The sequence below is a fragment of the Sitophilus oryzae genome, unplaced genomic scaffold (assembly GCF_002938485.1).
Source record: "Sitophilus oryzae breed Bouriz unplaced genomic scaffold, Soryzae_2.0 scaffold_1525_pilon_pilon, whole genome shotgun sequence".
NCBI classification, from domain to species: domain Eukaryota; kingdom Metazoa; phylum Arthropoda; class Insecta; order Coleoptera; family Curculionidae; genus Sitophilus; species Sitophilus oryzae.
Window position 1 is genome coordinate 776,772 of NW_022146198.1, and position 19,881 is coordinate 796,652.

The following is a 19,881-nucleotide window of genomic DNA, read 5'->3' on the forward strand; positions in this document are numbered from 1 at the left end:
GAGGGCTTCCCACAATTTAGACTGGGGTACACTATCATATGCTTTCTTGAGGTCTACGTAGAGGAGATGTATTTCTTGATTTCTTGCCATCTTTTTCTCAATTATCTGTGTCAGTGTAAATAAATGGTCGACCGTGGATCTACCAGCTCTAAACCCCGCTTGTTCTTCAGCCTCCATATCCCGGTATTCTTCCTCAATTCTCTTTTTGACCAATTTTCCATAGACCCTTGAAACAGAGCTCAACACGGAGATTCCTCGATAGTTATCGCAATCGTCTTTACTTCCTTTCTTGTGTATTGTTGTTATATATGATGTCTTCCATTCTTTCGGTATATTTTCACCATTAAGGCACTTTTGGAAAAGACTAGCGAACTGCTTATATAATTTATCCGTGCCGTACTTGAGTAATTCTAGAGGAATTTCACCTGGACCAGGCGATTTTCTATTTTTCAGGGTTTGGCAAATTTGTTTTACTTCTTTGGTATTGATCCTCAGTGGAGAGGCTGCGGTTCTTATTTGAATGTCGGATTGTGGCTGCAATGTTTCTTGATATTCGGCCCTTTCTGCGGTCAACAGTTTAGCAAAGTATAGAAAAATTATTAAACCATTTTTCTAAGTAAAATATTTGTTATTTATTTATACCTATATACTATTTATCATAGTACCTAGGCTGTAATTAGGTAGGTACTGACTTGTTAATGTAAAAAAATATATATTTAGGTATAATACTGAGTTATTGACCCCCCCCCAGGCATGAATCCTGGATACGCCACTGATTCATCAAGGCAGAGACAGGATAAAGAGTTCATATGTAGTAAAACATTTTTTGCTAAAATTTACAGAGGGCCTGATAAGGAAAGTTAGGAAAACAGAAAGACTGTTGCAATGGGTCTGAAAACAGGTCTTAGCTTAATAGACATTAAAGCTGATAGGATTGACAGACGAAGCAATGTGCAGATTTTGTCAATGTGAAGAAGAAACGACAGAACACAGTGGCAAATTTGTTTTACTAGTAAAATACAATTGAAGAATTGGTCTTCGTAGGATCAACGCCAGTGGTGTTTATAAAAAATAACTTTTTAATTTTGTAGTTTTTCTAGCGATGAAAAAAACAGAATTCTTTCCAAGGAATCTATACAGGGTATTATTTAAAATTCTTATCTTAGAATAATTTCCAATTTTCGGTTACACCTTAGGTAAAATTGAATTGTGTTGTTACGAAAAATATGACTTTTGAGGAATGATACTTACCAACCCAAATTAATATACAGGGTGGTCTGAACTGTATTCCGTCATCATCAGTACCTGTCATCATTGACATAAATATGTATAGTAATTATTAAAATAAATATTTTGACTAAATAGTTTGAAATCATAAATATGAAATATGTTTGTACCAAAAGTTCAACAGAAGCTGTTTTATCATTTTTTCGAAAAAAAAATTATAATTATTTAAAAAAAATAAAAAGTTCCTAAATTTATCATTTCAGTCAAATAACTATGAACTCAACATGTTTATTTTTTGTCAATAATGACATGCATTGACCATTTCCATTCTAAATATTTTGAGAATGGTTGCTCCTAGAGATTTTTACCAAGAGACATTTTTTACGTAAAAAATCATGGAAATGTATATTTTTTCGCTCAGTAGTTTTATACAGGTATGGACGAAAAGTTATTACTTTTCAAAACATTTAAGGCACATGTAAGTGACGCCCCCTACATATAGGAATCATATTGACATCAAAATCAAATTTCTAATGTCAAAAAACTCCCAGACACCAATTTTTATCGAAATATTGACGTTACTTCAGAAATTATTTGGAAAAAATCGAAATAAAAATGAAACTTCTACACCTTGTATCTCCGAAACTAAGCATTTTCGGACATACATTTATACGAACTTTTTTACTTATTTTTATCTGCAGAATATGCTAAAGAAGTTTCCGGAATACAGTTCGGACCACCCTGTATAAAGGATGTTATATGTAAAATTCAATCGCATTTTAATAAAAACTATGACTTTTGATTATATATATTATATTATATTATTATATTTGGAGGCAGTACATGGAGGAGCTCTTCGGAAACGAAAATAGCGACGACATAACTGCAGGAACTGGCAATATAGGGCCCACCATTACACAGGAAGAAGTGGAAGCAGCTATCAAACGTCTGAAAAACAACAAGACTTCCGGACCGGATCAGATACACGGAGAAGTTCTGCTGGACTCGGAACAAGTTCAACTACTGACCACCCTATTCAACAATATTTATACAGGTGGTCCAGTCCCAAACGACTGGCTGCTATCAACATTTATACCGCTTCCCAAGAAGGCAAACGCGACCAAATGCTCTGATCACAGGATAATCAGTCTGATGAGCCACGTCCTAAAAATCCTCCTTAATATCATCCAAACACGTATATATAGAAAGCTCGATGAAAACGTAGGTGAAACTCAGTTCGGCTTCAGAAAGGGATTGGGCACCAGGGAGGCTCTGTTTTCAATACAAGTCCTAATCCAACGAGCACGCGACGTCAATGTAGATGTCTTTGCGTGCTTCATAGACTCGAAAAGGCCTTTGATAGAGTCCAGCATGACAAACTCATCTCGATTTTACAGGAATCAGGAATAGACGATAGAGATACAGAGATAATAGCAAAACTTTATCGTCAACAAAAGGCCGTGGTTCGAATCGAGAACGAAACTTCAGAAGAGTTTAGTGTAAGGAGGGGAGTGCGACAGGGCTGTATATTGTCGCCTCTGCTATTCAATGTGTACTCGGAACATCTATTTAGAGAGGCACTGGATGGCACAGAGGATGGGCTGGTAATAAACGGAGAAATAGTAAACAATTTGAGATACGCAGATGATACCGTTCTGTTGGCCGATACCGCTGAAGGTCTCCAAAGGCTTATAGATCGTGTGGCGAATACATGCAGCAGATACGGAATGAAGATGAACTGCAAGAAGACTCAAACGTTGATCATTAGCAAGAACTACATCAACAACTTTCAGTTCACTGCTAACAACATCGTTCTCCCAGCGGCCGAGACATTTGCATACCTGGGCTGCACCCTGACTAAAGACTGGGACCACTCTCGCGAAATAAAACACCGAATCGAAATCGCGAGAGGGACATTTAACAAAATGCGAAATATACTATGCAACCTGTCCCTCAACGTCCGCACTAGAATCAGAATCCTGAGATGCTACGTGCTCTCAACCCTTCTATATGGAGCAGAGGCGTGGACCCTTACCGACGCATCATGCAAGCGTGTGGAGGCATTTGAGATGTGGTGCTATCGGCGCATGCTTAGGATTTCGTGGGTGCATCGCGTGTCAAATGAGACTGTACTACATCGCATCAACAAGGAGTTGGAGTTTCTGGTAAATGTCAAACGAAGAAAACTAGAATACTTCGGACACATCATGCAGAACGAGAAATACCGCCTACTCCAACTCATACTGCAGGGGAAAATAGAAGGCAGAAGATCAGCGGGACGCAGACGAATATCGTGGCTGAGAGATATACGAACATGGACCGGATTGACGTCAACAGCTTTGTTCAGAACGGCAGTGAACAAAGTAATATGGATCAATGTGATAGCCAACATCCAAAGAGGATAGGCACTTTAAGAAGAAGAAGATGACTTTTGACTAATTATACTTACCAACCTAAATTATCATTATATTAAAGAAAACATTTTTAAGAAGACGTTTAATTGTAATATTCCTGTTTTCATTCAACGTCTAGACCACTGCATATTTTTTTAAACTCATCAGACATACGCATGTACCGTATAACCCCTATGGGTGTCACGGTTTGGCGCACTCATTATTATGGGCGAAGGCCCCTAATTACCTGACCATCTTCCGACCAAAACAAGAGGCTGACTTTTACTTTTTTTACCATCGGTGCTCCAGTCCAGTGTCCAGTGGTTGTACCGCTATTCGGCGCGACGTTTCGGTGAAATGTCACCATCGGTCGTACTCAGTCGAGGAGTACTTGCGATTTTTTCGAAGTTTTGAAGCCCACGCGCGCGTTGGAGTTATTAATTTGTTAGTGTTTGTTTTGTTTTGGTTTAATATTTGGGAAATATACTACTAAGTGTATAGAGATTTTAGTTTTTAGTGTTCGGTTTATAGAAAGGGATAAAAGTAAGATTTACGAAAATAAAGTTATAGAATTAAACTAGATATTAGTTATATACAGGATGAGTCTTAAATAAGCGCACGTATTTTAGGGGTGGTATATTTCAACTTCAGGAACGCGTCTATGAGTTTTTGCCAAAAAAAAATTATAACGGGTGCGTCTCAAAAGTGGCTCACCCCTATAACTTTTTAATTTTTTCAGTTAAATAATAAACGAGATTTGGTATGTTAGTATATGACATAAATTGGGATTGATTGACGTATTCAATTGTTTTCGGTCACTTCCTGTTTCACAGGAAATGACTACAATTTTTGATTTTTAAATGGACCCTCGGTATTTTTTTACTTTATTCGATAGATAATAACACTCTGAATACACTGACATATCATATGTCAACTTTTGACATTTTTGCATATGGTTTATCTGAAATTATAACTAACGGTTCGTTACGAAAATTTGACTCGAAATACCAAGTGTGTGGTATCAAATTATTCGCAAAAAAATGCTTTTTCCAAATATGCTAATAAACCACCCTCATTCCATTTGAAAAAAATTGAGATATGATTAAAAATACGATTTGAGCATTTTCTAACTGGCCAGAACTAGACACTAAAAGCATTAGACGATCAAATCTATTTTTCCAAGGCTCCTTGATTAAGGATTAGTGTTTTTAACATAGCCATGGCACTCTAGATTGAATTTTAAAATACGATTTTTTATTAAGCGAGAATGTCAAAAGTTGGCATATGATGTGTCATTCTATTCAAATTGTCATTTTCTATCGAATAAAGCAAAAAAATACCGAGGGTGCCATTTAAAAACCAAAAGTTGAAGTCATTTCCGGTGAAACAGGAAGTGACCAAAAACAATTCAATACGTCAATCAGTCCTAATTTATGTCATATACTAACATACCAAATCTCGTTTTTTTATCTGAAAAAATAAAAAAGTTATACCATTTTTGAGACGCACCCGGTATTATTTAGAACATTTAAAAATGAAAATTTTGTATTTTTCAATTTTAAACGTTCCAAATAAAATATTTTTTTTTTCAAATGTCACAAAAGCGTTAATTTTTGGGACGTGATTAACAATATAAAAAAGTTATTTTGACGCATAGGCATAAAGCACTTTTACCCCTAAGCATAAAAGTAAGAAAATTTACCTATTATTAAACTGACATAAAGTGTCAAATTCAACGAGAATAACCATACTTTATACATAGAATGGTTATAATACCTTAATGCCTAGGCGTTAAAATTACTTTTTTATATTACCAATAACGTCGTAAAAATTAATACCTACTTTTGTGACGTTTGAAAAAAAACTTGGAGATATACCTATAGTTTTGTCCATCTATAATTAATTAGTGTTAATTTCGTTCGTACACAAGTCAAATACCATATACGAGCGCCATTCATCATATGCCATATACCTAACACCTAGTCCTGCGCCCTCAGGAGGCCCCCAACATATAGGTTAATTAAATTAAATTTTTATTAGCGCATCCACCATTTTGTCAAGACTGTTTAGTAATTTAATAAAAAATGTTAGCACATTCATCATCATTTTAATAAGACTTAATAATTTATCAAAAATAAAATAATAGCGTAGATTAAAAATATTATTTACTTACACAATAGCTATTCCGTCTACATCAGCTCTGTTTAGGAGGAGGAGGATACGGCGGCAGCAGCGGCGGCGACGGCGCAAGGTAAGTACCTATAGATATTAACAATAAGACCCTAATAAGCGCAAAGTAATTAGATGTAATTCAAAAGGAAAAAGTTTAGGTAAACAAAGTTGACTTCGGCAAACATCGGTTGGTATCGTAAGCGCGTTGGGGTGTGGCACTGTCTTTTGTAGCGCGCACGCAAGCCCCACTAATTAATAGTTTATAGGATAGTTTAGCAAAAATAGTAATAAAATATATACGTATAGCTAAATGATTTATTATAAAAACATAACGACAGAGTATTGGGAATCAAAACAAAGATTAAATGTCAAACGCCAACTATGTCAACTAGGTGTGGCTCTAAGCGCAAGCTCCAAAGTAAACCGAAAAAATTCAAAAATATGTACATATTATAATGCAAAACATAACGATTGTGGGGGTATTGAAATTAATTTAAGAAACCAAAAGACATTTCTTTACTAAAAGATTAAAAGTATTAAGTCAAACGTCAAATGTCAACTAGGTGTGGCGCGCAAGCTCTGAAATAAACAGAAAAATTTTTAAAATCTAATGCAAAACATAACGATTAATTTTAAGAGTATTACACCAAAAGACATTTCTTTACTAAAAGATTAAACGTCATCTGTCAAACATTGACGCTAAAATTACTAGGTGTGGCGCGCAAGCTCCAAAATAAATAGAAAAAAATTAAAAATCTAATGCAAAACATAGCGATTAATTAATTTAAGAGCATTAAACAAAAAGGCATTGTTAAAAACAGAGATTAAACGTCATCTGTCAAACATTGACGTCAAAATCGACGCTAGGTGTGGCTCTAGGCGCAAGCCCCGAAATAAACAGAAAAATTACAGCAAGTACTTAACGCTATAAGAATAAAATTTAGAGATGAGACTAAAAAGCAAACAATTCTGAGAATCTAACAATAAAAATAATTTAAAAAAGTATTAAGTCAAACGTCAACTAGGTGTGGCTCTAAGCGCAAGCTCCAACAGAAATTTTTTTAAAAATATATACAAGGACAATAGCCCATCGTTTAACTTCGGTAAACATCGCTGCAGTCAAACGTCAAAATCAGCGCGCCAAAAAAAACTAGGTGTGACGCGCAAGCTCCGAAATAAACAGAAAAATTACAGCAAGTACTTAACGCTATAAGAATAAAATTTAGAGATGAGACTAAAAAGCAAACAATTCCGAGAATCTAACAATAAAAATAATTTAAAAAAGTATTAAGTCAAACGTCAACTAGGTGTGGCTCTAAGCGCAAGCTCCAACAGAAATTTTTTTAAAATATATACAAGGACAATAATAGCGGTAAACATCGCGGTCAAACGTCAAAATCAGCGCGCCAAAAATCACTAGACGGCGGTAGAAATAAACAGAAAAACCCTTTGTAATGTAAAAAACTTTAATATTTATCGAAACGAAAATAAATTTAAGAGTATTAAATCAAAAAACAAAGCGTATTACTAAAAATACGTACTTACGAGGTTTATATGTATTATTATCCAGCCACTCAACACATGCACTGATGCAATAGTCCTTTTTTCACTAAACGCACTGAAAATACACAGTAATTTTCTTGATGCAGTACCATGAAAAGTTAGAAACAAACAGATGATTTTGTAGCTAAAAATATAATGTGAAGGCCAACAGGAAACAACTGATAACACCAGTACTTGGAATATACGAGGTGTGTAGAATAAGATTAATATACGAGGTGTGTAGCTAATTTAGTTGGTTGCTTTCGTAATAATAATTTTACTACAAAAACAATCTTAAGCCCCAACGCCGCGTCAAGGCATAGCTACATTGCTGGGGACACATTCACACACTCATTCACTCCAAACAAATTACTAGGAGTAGGCAGCACGAGCACAGATCTAAAAATTAATCCAGACGGCTCTTTAATTCGCCAATAAAATCTAGGTGGTTCATTATTTTACCTAAAATTTGTATATAGGCAACTATACCAACACAAATCTAAAGTTTAATTCACCTAAAATATTTATTATTTTCTTTTTTTATTTTTTTATTTTATTTTTTTGTTATTTTTTTATTTTTTTTTATTGTTATTACCATTTATTTTTTTTTCATATAATTTTTTTATATTTTTTAACTAATAATAATTTGTTTTTAATTATACACATGCACACGTACTCATTCATACATACAAACATACATATATAATAAACTAAGTATCCATTATGGAGCAATGCCCATGCGGTAAAGTCTGAACAGAGCCCTTAATTAGATGTCTCTTATCGTCATGGGGACTTAACCCAATTTTCGACTGCTTTATGGTATAAATATTATGCTTACTAGATCGTATTAACGTCTGTGAAATTATTTTTTCATTACAACTCTTCAAACAATCAACGTAATCATCAAATGTAATACAATTTTTAATAACAGATTTTTTAACCCCCTTAATCTTTTTTGTTAAACCAATGTTTTTCAGATAATTTTCAATTTCTTGTTGTTCTTCCCCCTTTTTTTCAAATGCGATTTCTTTCTGTTCTAGCTCCATAGGTGTATAATATAATTTTGTTGCATACATTTTAGATCGAAGGCCAACAAAATGAGTCATAATACGTCCGTTATTTTCATCCTTCATCATACCGAGAATTTTTTTATTTACTAGAGGAATACTATAAATATTATCTGGAGAGTAGTCGCTGGTGTCAAAGTACAGCGAACAATCTCGTTTCATTACGTCATAGACGTCTTGATTTTTAATTTCATAAATCAGCGAATCGGTATCAGTATACAGAACGGTACAATCGGAAAAAGTTTTTTTCATATAATTATAATGGAAATCGTAAATTGTGGTTTTCGCCAAATCCAAAATACACATTCCCACATAAATTGGTTTATTAAAATATATTTCAGATTTAGATAATTCAATTATTATAAGGTTTTCATTAATTATGGTGCTGCTTTTAAATTCAGGTCTTGAAATTAACGATTCCGCCCCGTATCGACCTTCCCACATTGTTATAAGTTTAACAGAAGAATGCTTCCGGATATTTTCCATGGTTTTACCGAAAACCGCGTTGTTCATCAATTTAAACAAATTCTTTTCAAAATCATTTTTTGAAGCTTGCCTGAGCCGTGTGTTTAAATCAATATACGATTTTAACCAGGGAGACTGATTAAATTCTAAAACACGATGAATTTTTCTTACTCTAACGCCTAAAGCTAAAGCTTGTTGTAAATTTTTATAGTGAACAACATATTCTTTTTTATCATATAACGTGGCTAATAATTTAGAATTTTTAGACCCTTTAGGTATATCATGTTCAGGACAAGGGGGTAGATCAGAAAAGAAATCATGCACCTCGGATGGAATATACAGGTCGACTTCTAATATATATCCCTTATTTGACTCATTGCTAATATTCTGAATATTTAAATTTGAAATTTCATTTTCGTTAAGCCATTTAAAACCGCCATATGGAAGGTATTGTGACATGGCCCACCCGTATTGATTATTAATATCGAAATACATAAGATAGGTTTCGTCTTTAGAGGAGTCGTACGATGGAATGTACTTATTGTTCGCTTCAGCGTACCTTTTCGAGCATTGACTCAGACCGCCCCGAATTCCCTTTTCAATGAAGAGTACCATATCCAAATCTGTAAGGAGTTCAAGTTTTTTAATATCAGATTTCCTCATTTGAAATAACATACATTGCCAAGCGTATCCGGGAAGAGTATAAGTGTGAGCTGGATCCAAACAATAAGTTTTATGGGACGTAGTTCTAAACTGCTCAAAGATATCAGCCAGTAAAAGAATATCTACTTTCATATACAGTTCTGAATAATCACGCATATTTTGACAATTAAAAATATTCCAAACTGTTTTAGCATGCGCATAATCTTTATCATTGATATATGAATCATTTAATTTATTGTAAAAGGCGGGTTTAGGAGGTAGTTGAGTTTCATTCAGTTTATTCCAATCATCCATGAAATCATATGGGAAAATACCTTTTCGAGTAAGCAAATTGAAATGTTCTTCGTTTAAGTGTGGAAATTCCGACTTTAGAATTGGATATTCCGATAGATTAGAAGCTAAAGTATCCAGGCTTGATGCCATGAATCTAAAACTATCTAGAAACCTAAATTGAACAAAATTTCCGGGCACATGTTTAGTTACTGATATATATTTTTCTTTATTGACGGGCAATACATCAATAGATCCTTCTACTTCTGCCAGGGCCTTAATCAGCAGATGTCCGTCGTACGAACTAAAGTTGTGAAATAAAACGGGGACTATATGTTTATCTTGAAAATTTAAATTGCATTTTTCATGGGCCGCACCTCGATATCTCCCCGTTAGATGGCAGTGATCTCTAACTTTTTTATCATCGGTATTAAAAGGAGATTCACATATATGACATAATTTAGAATTTAAAAAAGCTCGCGTTTGTTGTTGTGTTAAGGGATCCATAGGCAAATCGCAAAGGAAAACCGTTTCCACATTTTCGGCGAAATCAAACAGTTCTTTAACAAACCATTCAATACAGTCCGGTCCTGTGTACGATTTATAAAACGAGAGCGAATCATCGTAATCACATTTAACATAGTATCCTACGCTAAACGGTATATGTGATTGATATTTTTGAGTGTTTTTAGTTTTGTTATCTTCGGTGGGTATTAAAAGGCATTCAGAGTCGGCATAAATTGTGAAAGGAACTTTAGTTTTAAATGAAAAATCTTTAAATTCAATCCACTTTTTATCGTTTTGTGGAAGTTTTGGAAGAGGGCCACTATTATGGTTTATACAGTCTTTTAAATGTAAATTTAATTTGTCTTCATCATAGAAATAGTGAAGACACCTGTCACATATAATTTTTTTTCCATGTTTCTTGTTTATCTGGCTTGAAACTAAACGCGATAAATTTTTGATCCATACATAATGAAATTTAACAGGAGTAAATATTTGCTCCTCGTTATCCGAACTGAAATAATTGTCTTGTATCATAAGGAGATTGATATGCCGTTCTAGTTTATTTTTAGTTAGATGAGTAGGAATAACGTTGAAAGATTTATTTAATTGTTCCAACCTGTATACATTAATCGATAAATTATTTTGTTTTTCAAATCGGGGAATTTGTTTAAGAGTCATAGGAAATTGAATGCCTTTTAAATTAAGTACTTTTTGAGGATCTGGGTAAGAAGAAGTTCTATCAGCAATTTTTGATGGTGCAGGATACAGATATGATAGTACGGCCCACGCAAAACACATATCATCGGAATTTTGTACATTTACACAAGCCTCTTTTCTTTTAATTTGTGTGGGAAGATCGATAAAGGTACCTGCTCTTAAAGGATTATATTTATTTATATTCACAGTTAAATTTTTAATTTCTGATAACGCCCAACCGCTATCTTTTTCCTGAAATTCTTCCAATTCGACTAACAAAATATCTTGAATATTATTTACGAACCAATTTTCCAAATTAGTATCTTTATAAATTATTCCGTTTTTAGTATTTAAATATTTTAACTCACTCTTTACCTGATCTGCTTTATTCATAGTAAACTCTCCAGAAAACACACCATTAATCTTCAAGGCATCAACCTTTTTCAGCATATTCTGAATTCGTCTTTTGAACAAGGCCTTACAGTCATTCAAAAACAGTTTCGGATCCGTATGATGAAGGTTGATAATAACGCCCGTTCGAACGCGAGAATCGAAAGCAGAGTGCAAATCTTCCCATTTGACGCGAGAACAGGCAGTCGCTTTCTTTTTATTGAGACCCGCCCCTTTCTTTTGTCTTAATTTAAATTGTTGCCTTAAAGTTTTTACATTAATGAGAGCCGCTTGTAATTGTTGCTTTTCGGCAACAGTCGATGCTTTTTTTAACGCTTTGTTAATATGCCTAGTAGCTCTTGTACACGCACAAAGTCCTTCCCGAAGAAGTTCATCGTTACCTTTCTCCCGAAAAAATCCAAGTAAGGCAGCGATATGCTTAATAAGGTCAACGACAAAAGACATCACACTAAAAAAAGAGAGAGACACACTTTAAACACGTCTTAACTCTTCAAGAGCCAAATCAAAACTAACACTTCTTTTCAATCGACAACGTTTTATTTATAACCTTTTATAGGGCAGGTTCAGAAAGGATGCACAATCGGGATATCTCGCTAGGTACCTGAAAAGAAAAAAACATATACAAGTTCAAAGTACGTCATATCCTTTCAAAAACCACAACATCCCACAAACTATTCATTAGTGGGTAGAATCATCATTTCCTTTTAAAAATTTCTGATATAATTATCTACATCCGGCATCCGGAGGATGTAGATAACTATTCATTAGTGGGTAGAAGCATCATTCCCTTTCAAAAATTTCTGATATAATTATCTACATCCGGCTAACTATTCATTAGTGGGTAGAAGCATCATTCCCTTTCAAAAATTTCTGATATAATTATCTACATCCGGCATCCTGCGGATGTAGATAAGACCTATGCACAAAGTTTAATTTTACTTAAATATTTATAGCTAAAACCGAGCGGTGATTTCATCACGTATTGCTTTTACACCATATATACTTTTTTCACACATGGTATATATTCAAAAAATATTTTTATGTAATTATTAATTTTTCCACACTATATTTTCTGTTAAATTACCCAGTAGCATATAGTAATTAATTTTTTAAACTATCGGTAAAGGAGCTTATACTAGTGGATTTTTAAAATATGTACCTAAGTCAACGTTAGGGGTCCGTTCAATCGGGTCAATCAGGTAAACGGGCCGTTCCAATCAGATCTGTTCCAATCAGATCTGTGTTGCTTTATTGTCATGATCCTGTTGCTTTACTGTAGTGTTCCTGTTGCTTTACTGTAGTGTTCCTGTTGCTTTACTGTAGTGTTCCTGTTGCTTTACTGTAGTGTTGGGTATAAATACTACATATTCTTATGAAAGGTATCATTAGTACGTTATCGGTCATGGAACGACAACGCTATAGGTTAAAACTCTTGGATATACCACACCGAAATGTATTTGGTATTAGGAGAGTGAACAAACGTCTGCTTATTGGTAACGAACCAGTTAAAGTTCAATATGATGATGGGTATCTAGCGATTAAAGATGAACAATTTGAATTGACGAGCGGATTATTGAATCTTCTTACTCAATCACATCCTACTGAATACTCCGAAATAGATTTAGAGAATTATAAGTTTATACTGTTATTGACAAACGCACATAGGCGTCAGTTTAATCGGGATAAACACATTAATTCAAGCAAGAGCTGGAAATATGTAAATATTATTTCTAAACTATTTCCACCGGCAAGGAAGAGCACAAACTTAAAACAACAACAAGGAAGCCAGGATATAAACGAACAAGTCTTAAACAATAGTTCTCCTCCTCTGGAATATGATGACATTAATGAACTGGTTGATAGGCTGTATGTACTGGATCAGACCCAGGGAAAAAAAGAGGATATTTTCAAGATTTTAAGGGAACTTGAACGTTTAGAAGTGGTATATAGACCCTAAACATATATATGGTGGTTAACAAACTACTTACATTCAGTTGACAGTCTAATCTTGTCTGAACAACATGTACGTTATTTTAGCGATAGTGACAGTGGTGCTTACCCACCCCGCAAGTGGTGGTGAGCTAACACAAGAAGAAGCCCAGACTTTCTTACGATTTCACGGGTATTTTCATAATAATGAATCAGCAGACGTCCAGAACCTAGAATCATTGGCTGATGGTTTAAGCGAGTTTCAGGCTATATATAATCTACCAGAGGATGGAACATTGAACCCCCAAACCGTTTCTTTTATACAGAGGTATTGGTGTGGAACTTCTGATAATTACTATACCCTTCACAATAGCAAACAAGGAAAATGGAATACTAATATTCTAAAGTGGACAGTTTACCCTCCATCAACCGCATATCTTCCACATAGACAAAAATATGTAGGAATAACGAGACAGGCTTTCGAAATGTGGTCTGCCAATAGCAATTTGCAGTTTGAGTATGTTAACCCGTACTCGAAAAAAAATATTTCTGTAAATATAGTGATTTCATTTACGGAAGCAAACCATACGTTCCGAAGAATTAATAATAGGGATTGGTGCCCATTTCCAACAGGAGGAATGATACTGGGGCATGCCTATTTCCCCGATTTAATGTCCACGACCGAGGAAGTTCACATACAAAAAAGTTTAAGTTGGTATTTGGATGAGGAACCGGTCCCGGAAGGCGCTACAAGTCTGTTGAGAGTTTTAACACATGAAATAGGTCACGTCCTTGGTATAGCGCATTCTGCAAACTACGAATCTATAATGTACCCGTCTTTGGTGTTTGAAAACACAACGAAACTATCGCAAGATGATATATTGGCAATTCAAGAGTTATACGGTTCCAAACCGGTAGTGACAACGGCTAGAACCACGGTGAGAACCATGAAGACAACAAAAACGATGCCTACGACAACCACGAAGACAACGACGACTATCCCAACGCCGAACACGCAAGGAATCAATTTAAAAGTTCCCAAATTATGTGATTTAAATTCTAAGATGTCAAATACCTCGTTTCTAATTGTGAATAATAAACTTTACTTGTTTTATAAAAAGTACGTGTGGATGTTAAATTTAAACACTAGGGAAATTCAAGATACACCGCTTGTAATAACTGATTGGTTAACATTTTTACATACACCTTTTGAAAAAATATCGGGTATTTATCAAAAACCAGATAACGAAATTGTATTATTCAGTGAAAGTATGGTTTATATTTTCGAATACGCCTCGTTTAGGTTGCTTAAACGCGAGCATTATAATGTTCTTATGCAGAATTATCCAGCCATACGAGGGGTCGTCAATTCGTACCGTGGTAAAACGTACTGGTTTTTCGATAATAATATGTTTAGCGAAATTGATGATTGTCGGTTTTTACCTAAAAGCACCGCTCTCATAACTGAGCAATTTACAGGAGTGCCTAGTAAAATAGACTCTGTATTTCGGTACACCGATGGCATAATTTATTTCCTTTATAATGGGCATTATTATGGTTATGATGAATTTTCCAATAGTTTAAAAGTAACCGGTAAACTTAGCTTGGATTTCTTTGGAATATCTTGTCCGAATATTAGTATATTAGAGAAACTAAAAGTATTGTTAAATAAAATTATAACTCAAAATATTGTATAAGTCTATTTTATATAATTATATATTATGTTTCCTAAATAAATATAATTAAAATTATTTCTCGTTTTTTATTTAGTAGAAAAACAAAATTACCCATATAAATCGGTTTAAAACCCTAAAAGAACCTTTGCGAATTTAATTTTTATGTAAAAAAGGTTGACTTACCAGATAGACACACAAAACTACAATGTTTTTGCAATACGTTTGTCTGTTTATTGTAAATTCATTGGAGCGCTCTGATTGGTTTAACTCTAAGAGGAAAATATGCGCACATCGAGCGTTATTGTTTTTGACGCAAACTGAGAGGTGGTTAGCGCTTGCTGATTGGTTGTAAGGGAAAAATTGTGGGGATTTTTGGCTATAAAAGGAATGGATTTTTTCATAAAAGCATATAGTTTTCAAAAACAAGTGTTAATACTCTCGAAACTTCTCCTAGTGTAGTGTAGAGTCGGTAGAGAAAGGCGTCAGTTGTTGCAAGACATTGATACGATGAAGTTCGTTGTTATAGACGTACAAGGATTTTCCATACCTGAATTTGAGGTTAAGGAATTATCCATATACGATGGAAAAGAAATGAAAACCTATACATTTAAACCGAAGATTTGTTACCACGATCTGCCGATACACCATAAGAAGACGATAAATTATATATTTCACAATGTTCATGGAATCCCTTATAATTCAGGGTATTTACCCTATAAAGCGATGTATAACATAATACAGGAGGAATTGGAAGGTGTCGATATGGTTTTCGTTAAAGGATCTATTAAAAAGGAATTTCTGCTGCGCACATACAACGAAATGAATCTTGGTCCACCCTGTATAGTGAACTTGGAATTTACTTCTGGACCTGTGCCGAAATTAGAACAATCATACAGTAATATTTGTAATTATCATTAACTAGAAATATGTTCTTGTACTGTAAATAATGCTCATATATTATATGATTATATTATAAACCTTTTAACTCAATAAATTTAAATCTATTAATATCTAGTATTTTTTACTTATTAGCTCATTCTATTGTAAACCATTGTCTTGTTCACATCGCTCTCATCATCAAATCGTTATGGATAAATCAAGTGTATTAGAACCAATAATTAATGTAGCATTAAACATTTCCGAGAACCTGGCAGAAAAGCAAATTATTTTCCAAAGTACAAACAAGGAGAAGAAGAAGATTCAAATGTCATATGAAGGTTTTTCAACGTTTCTGGACTTTGTTGATGAAAACGTTAATAGTGGTTGGTGTGATAAATCTATAGAAATTGATGGGCATTTAAACATAACTTATGCTTTTGAAGAAGAAGTGAAAGTGCTGATAATTCAAGATAGGAAATGGAAAACTTATATTGATTGGGAAGATGAATGTATATTTTTGTTTAAGTCTAATTTACCTATTTTTTATAATTTACTAGATGAGAGAAATGTGGAACATAAATACACAGTGAAATGAAAAAATTGTTTTATTTAGAATACTCTAAATCATTTTTTTATATAATCAGTCTTGTACAATACAAAAAAGATTGAAAAATGTTTTTCAGTATTACTGTTAAATACATGTGTAAAATAAATATATATAATAAAACTAATTATTTATGTTAGGAAAAAATTACTAAATTTGAATGCAGCTATTGAAAAGCTTAAATCAAACAGTAGACATAGTATAAAACGTCTAAATTTGTATACAATATAAAAATATAGTAAGCTAAAATATATTGAATAAAATACTCTAAATAAAATACACTAAAAAATATAAAAAAATGACGTAAGACAGGTTTGACGTTTGACAGGTTTAACGTTTGACAGGTGACAGGTTTAACGTTTGACAGATGACAGGTTTGACGTTTGACGTTTGACAGGTGATAGCCCCCCAGCAATGTAGCTATGCCTTGACGCGGCGTTGGGGCTTAAGATTGTTTTTGTAGTAAAATTATTATTACGAAAGCAACCAACTAAATTAGCTACACACCTCGTATATTAACCTTATTCTACACACCTCGTATATTCCAAGTACTGGTGTTATCAGTTTCCTGTCTGTCATTCGGCCTTCACATTATATTTTTAGCTACAAAATCATCTGTTTGTTTCTAACTTTTCATGGTACTGCATCAAGAAAATTACTGTGTATTTTCAGTGCGTTTAGTGAAAAGGGCTATTGAAGAAGAAAAAAAGGGTGTAAGTGCATGTGTTGAGTGGCTGGATAATAATACATATAAACCTCGTAAGTACGTATTTTTAGTAATACGCTTTGTTTTTTGATTTAATACTCTTAAATTTATTTTCGTTTCGATAAATATTAAAGTTTTTTACATTACAAAGGGTTTTTCTGTTTATTTCTACCGCCGTCTAGTGATTTTTGGCGCGCTGATTTTGACGTTTGACCGCGATGTTTACCGCTATTATTGTCCTTGTATATATTTTAAAAAAATTTCTGTTGGAGCTTGCGCTTAGAGCCACACCTAGTTGACGTTTGACTTAATACTTTTTTAAATTATTTTTATTGTTAGATTCTCGGAATTGTTTGCTTTTTAGTCTCATCTCTAAATTTTATTCTTATAGCGTTAAGTACTTGCTGTAATTTTTCTGTTTATTTCGGAGCTTGCGCGTCACACCTAGTTTTTTTTGGCGCGCTGATTTTGACGTTTGACTGCAGCGATGTTTACCGAAGTTAAACGATGGGCTATTGTCCTTGTATATATTTTTAAAAAAATTTCTGTTGGAGCTTGCGCTTAGAGCCACACCTAGTTGACATAGTTGACGTTTGATTTAATACTTTTAAATTAATTATTTTTATTGTTAGATTCTCAGAATTGTTTGCTTTTTAGTCTCATCTCTAAATTTTATTCTTATAGCGTTAAGTACTTGTACATATTTTTTTAAAATTTTTCTGTTTATTTCGGAGCTTGCGCCTAGAGCCACACCTAGCGTCGATTTTGACGTCAATGTTTGACAGATGACGTTTAATCTCTGTTTTTAACAATGCCTTTTTGTTTAATGCTCTTAAATTAATTAATCGCTATGTTTTGCATTAGATTTTTAATTTTTTTCTATTTATTTTGGAGCTTGCGCGCCACACCTAGTAATTTTAGCGTCAATGTTTGACAGATGACGTTTAATCTTTTAGTAAAGAAATGTCTTTTGGTGTAATACTCTTAAAATTAATCGTTATGTTTTGCATTAGATTTTAAAAATTTTTCTGTTTATTTCAGAGCTTGCGCGCCACACCTAGTTGACATTTGACGTTTGACTTAATACTTTTAATCTTTTAGTAAAGAAATGTCTTTTGGTTTCTTAAATTAATTTCAATACCCCCCACAATCGTTATGTTTTGCATTATAATATGTACATATTTTTGAATTTTTTCGGTTTACTTTGGAGCTTGCGCTTAGAGCCACACCTAGTTGACATAGTTGGCGTTTGACATTTAATCTTTGTTTTGATTCCCAATACTCTTAAATTAATTAATCGTTATGTTTTTATAATAAATCATTTAGCTATACGTATATATTTTATTACTATTTTTGCTAAACTATCCTATAAACTATTAATTAGTGGGGCTTGCGTGCGCGCTACAAAAGACAGTGCCACACCCCAACGCGCTTACGATACCAACCGATGTTTGCCGAAGTCAACTTTGTTTACCTAAACTTTTTCCTTTTGAATTACATCTAATTACTTTGCGCTTATTAGGTCTTATTGTTAATATCTATAGGTACTTACCTTGCGCCGTCGCCGCCGCTGCTGCCGCCGTATCCTCCTCCTCCTAAACAGAGCTGATGTAGACGGAATAGCTATTGTGTAAGTAAATAATATTTTTAATCTACGCTATTATTTTATTTTTGATAAATTATTAAGTCTTATTAAAATGATGATGAATGTGCTAACATTTTTATTAAATTACTAAACAGTCTTGACAAAATGGTGGATGCGCTAATAAAAATTTAATTTAATTAACCTATATGTTGGGGGCCTCCTGAGGGCGCAGGACTAGGTGTTAGGTATATGGCATATGATGAATGGCGCTCGTATATGGTATTTGACTTGTGTACGAACGTCGTTCATTACGTGATCTATACCTTTGAGACAGCTTAGACCCCAGGTGCCAACGCCCCCCACCCAACGTATGACGTAAGATTTATTTGCTTTCTGATTGGTCATAGATAACTCCTCCCTCTAGGTTCTGGGCTTTCTCATTGGTTGTACAGGTAACGCCTTTTCAATTTTGATTCGCCGGCAAAATCTTATCTTTTACTTATGAAGCTCGCCCCGCCCCTTTACCCATTCCTAGGCCACGCCTACTTCCGTCAGAAAAATTACCCCCACCACTTGGGTACCAAAAACGACAGAATGGACCTTCATAAGAAAAAGCATGGGATTTTGCGGCCGAATTCCCCTTGCTTATCTACTCATTTAAAAATGAAAATTTTGTATTTTTCAATTTTAAACGTTCCAAATAAAATATTTTTTTTTCAAATGTCACAAAAGCGTTAATTTTTGGGACGTGATTAACAATATAAAAAAGTTATTTTGACGCCTAGGCATAAAAGTAAAGCACTTTTACCCCTAAGCATAAAAGTAAGAAAATTTACCTATTATTAAACTGATATAAAGTGTCAAATTCAACGAGAATAACCATACTTTATACATAGAATGGTTATAATACCTTAATGCCTAGGCGTTAAAATTACTTTTTTATATTACCAATAACGTCGTAAAAATTAATACCTACTTTTGTGACGTTTGAAAAAAAACTTGGAGATATATCTATAGTTTTGTCCATCTATAATTAATTAGTGTTAATTTTTGACGGTTTGAAGGTTTATGTCAATTTTTATTGAGCTT

At 33.8% G+C, this 19,881-nt stretch overlaps 3 protein-coding genes across 4 annotated transcripts in view; 2 read left to right on the forward strand and 1 right to left on the reverse strand.

Moving 5' to 3' along the window:
• LOC115878788 (cytochrome b561-like) overlaps positions 1-19,881 on the forward strand; it is a 240,917-nt gene that overhangs the window by 40,351 nt on the left and 180,685 nt on the right. The gene's annotated exons all lie outside the window — the stretch shown is intronic.
• LOC115878787 lies at positions 7,932-11,899 on the reverse strand. The gene has a single exon (XM_030895389.1). The coding sequence runs from the start codon at positions 11,855-11,857 to the stop codon at positions 8,045-8,047; it is 3,813 nt and encodes a 1,270-aa protein (XP_030751249.1). The 5' UTR covers positions 11,858-11,899; the 3' UTR covers positions 7,932-8,044.
• On the forward strand, positions 13,435-16,492 carry LOC115878797 (neutrophil collagenase-like). The gene is made up of 3 exons (XM_030895403.1): positions 13,435-14,852; positions 16,051-16,406; positions 16,455-16,492. Exons 1-3 carry the CDS (start codon positions 13,435-13,437, stop codon positions 16,490-16,492), a joined length of 1,812 nt encoding a protein of 603 aa, XP_030751263.1.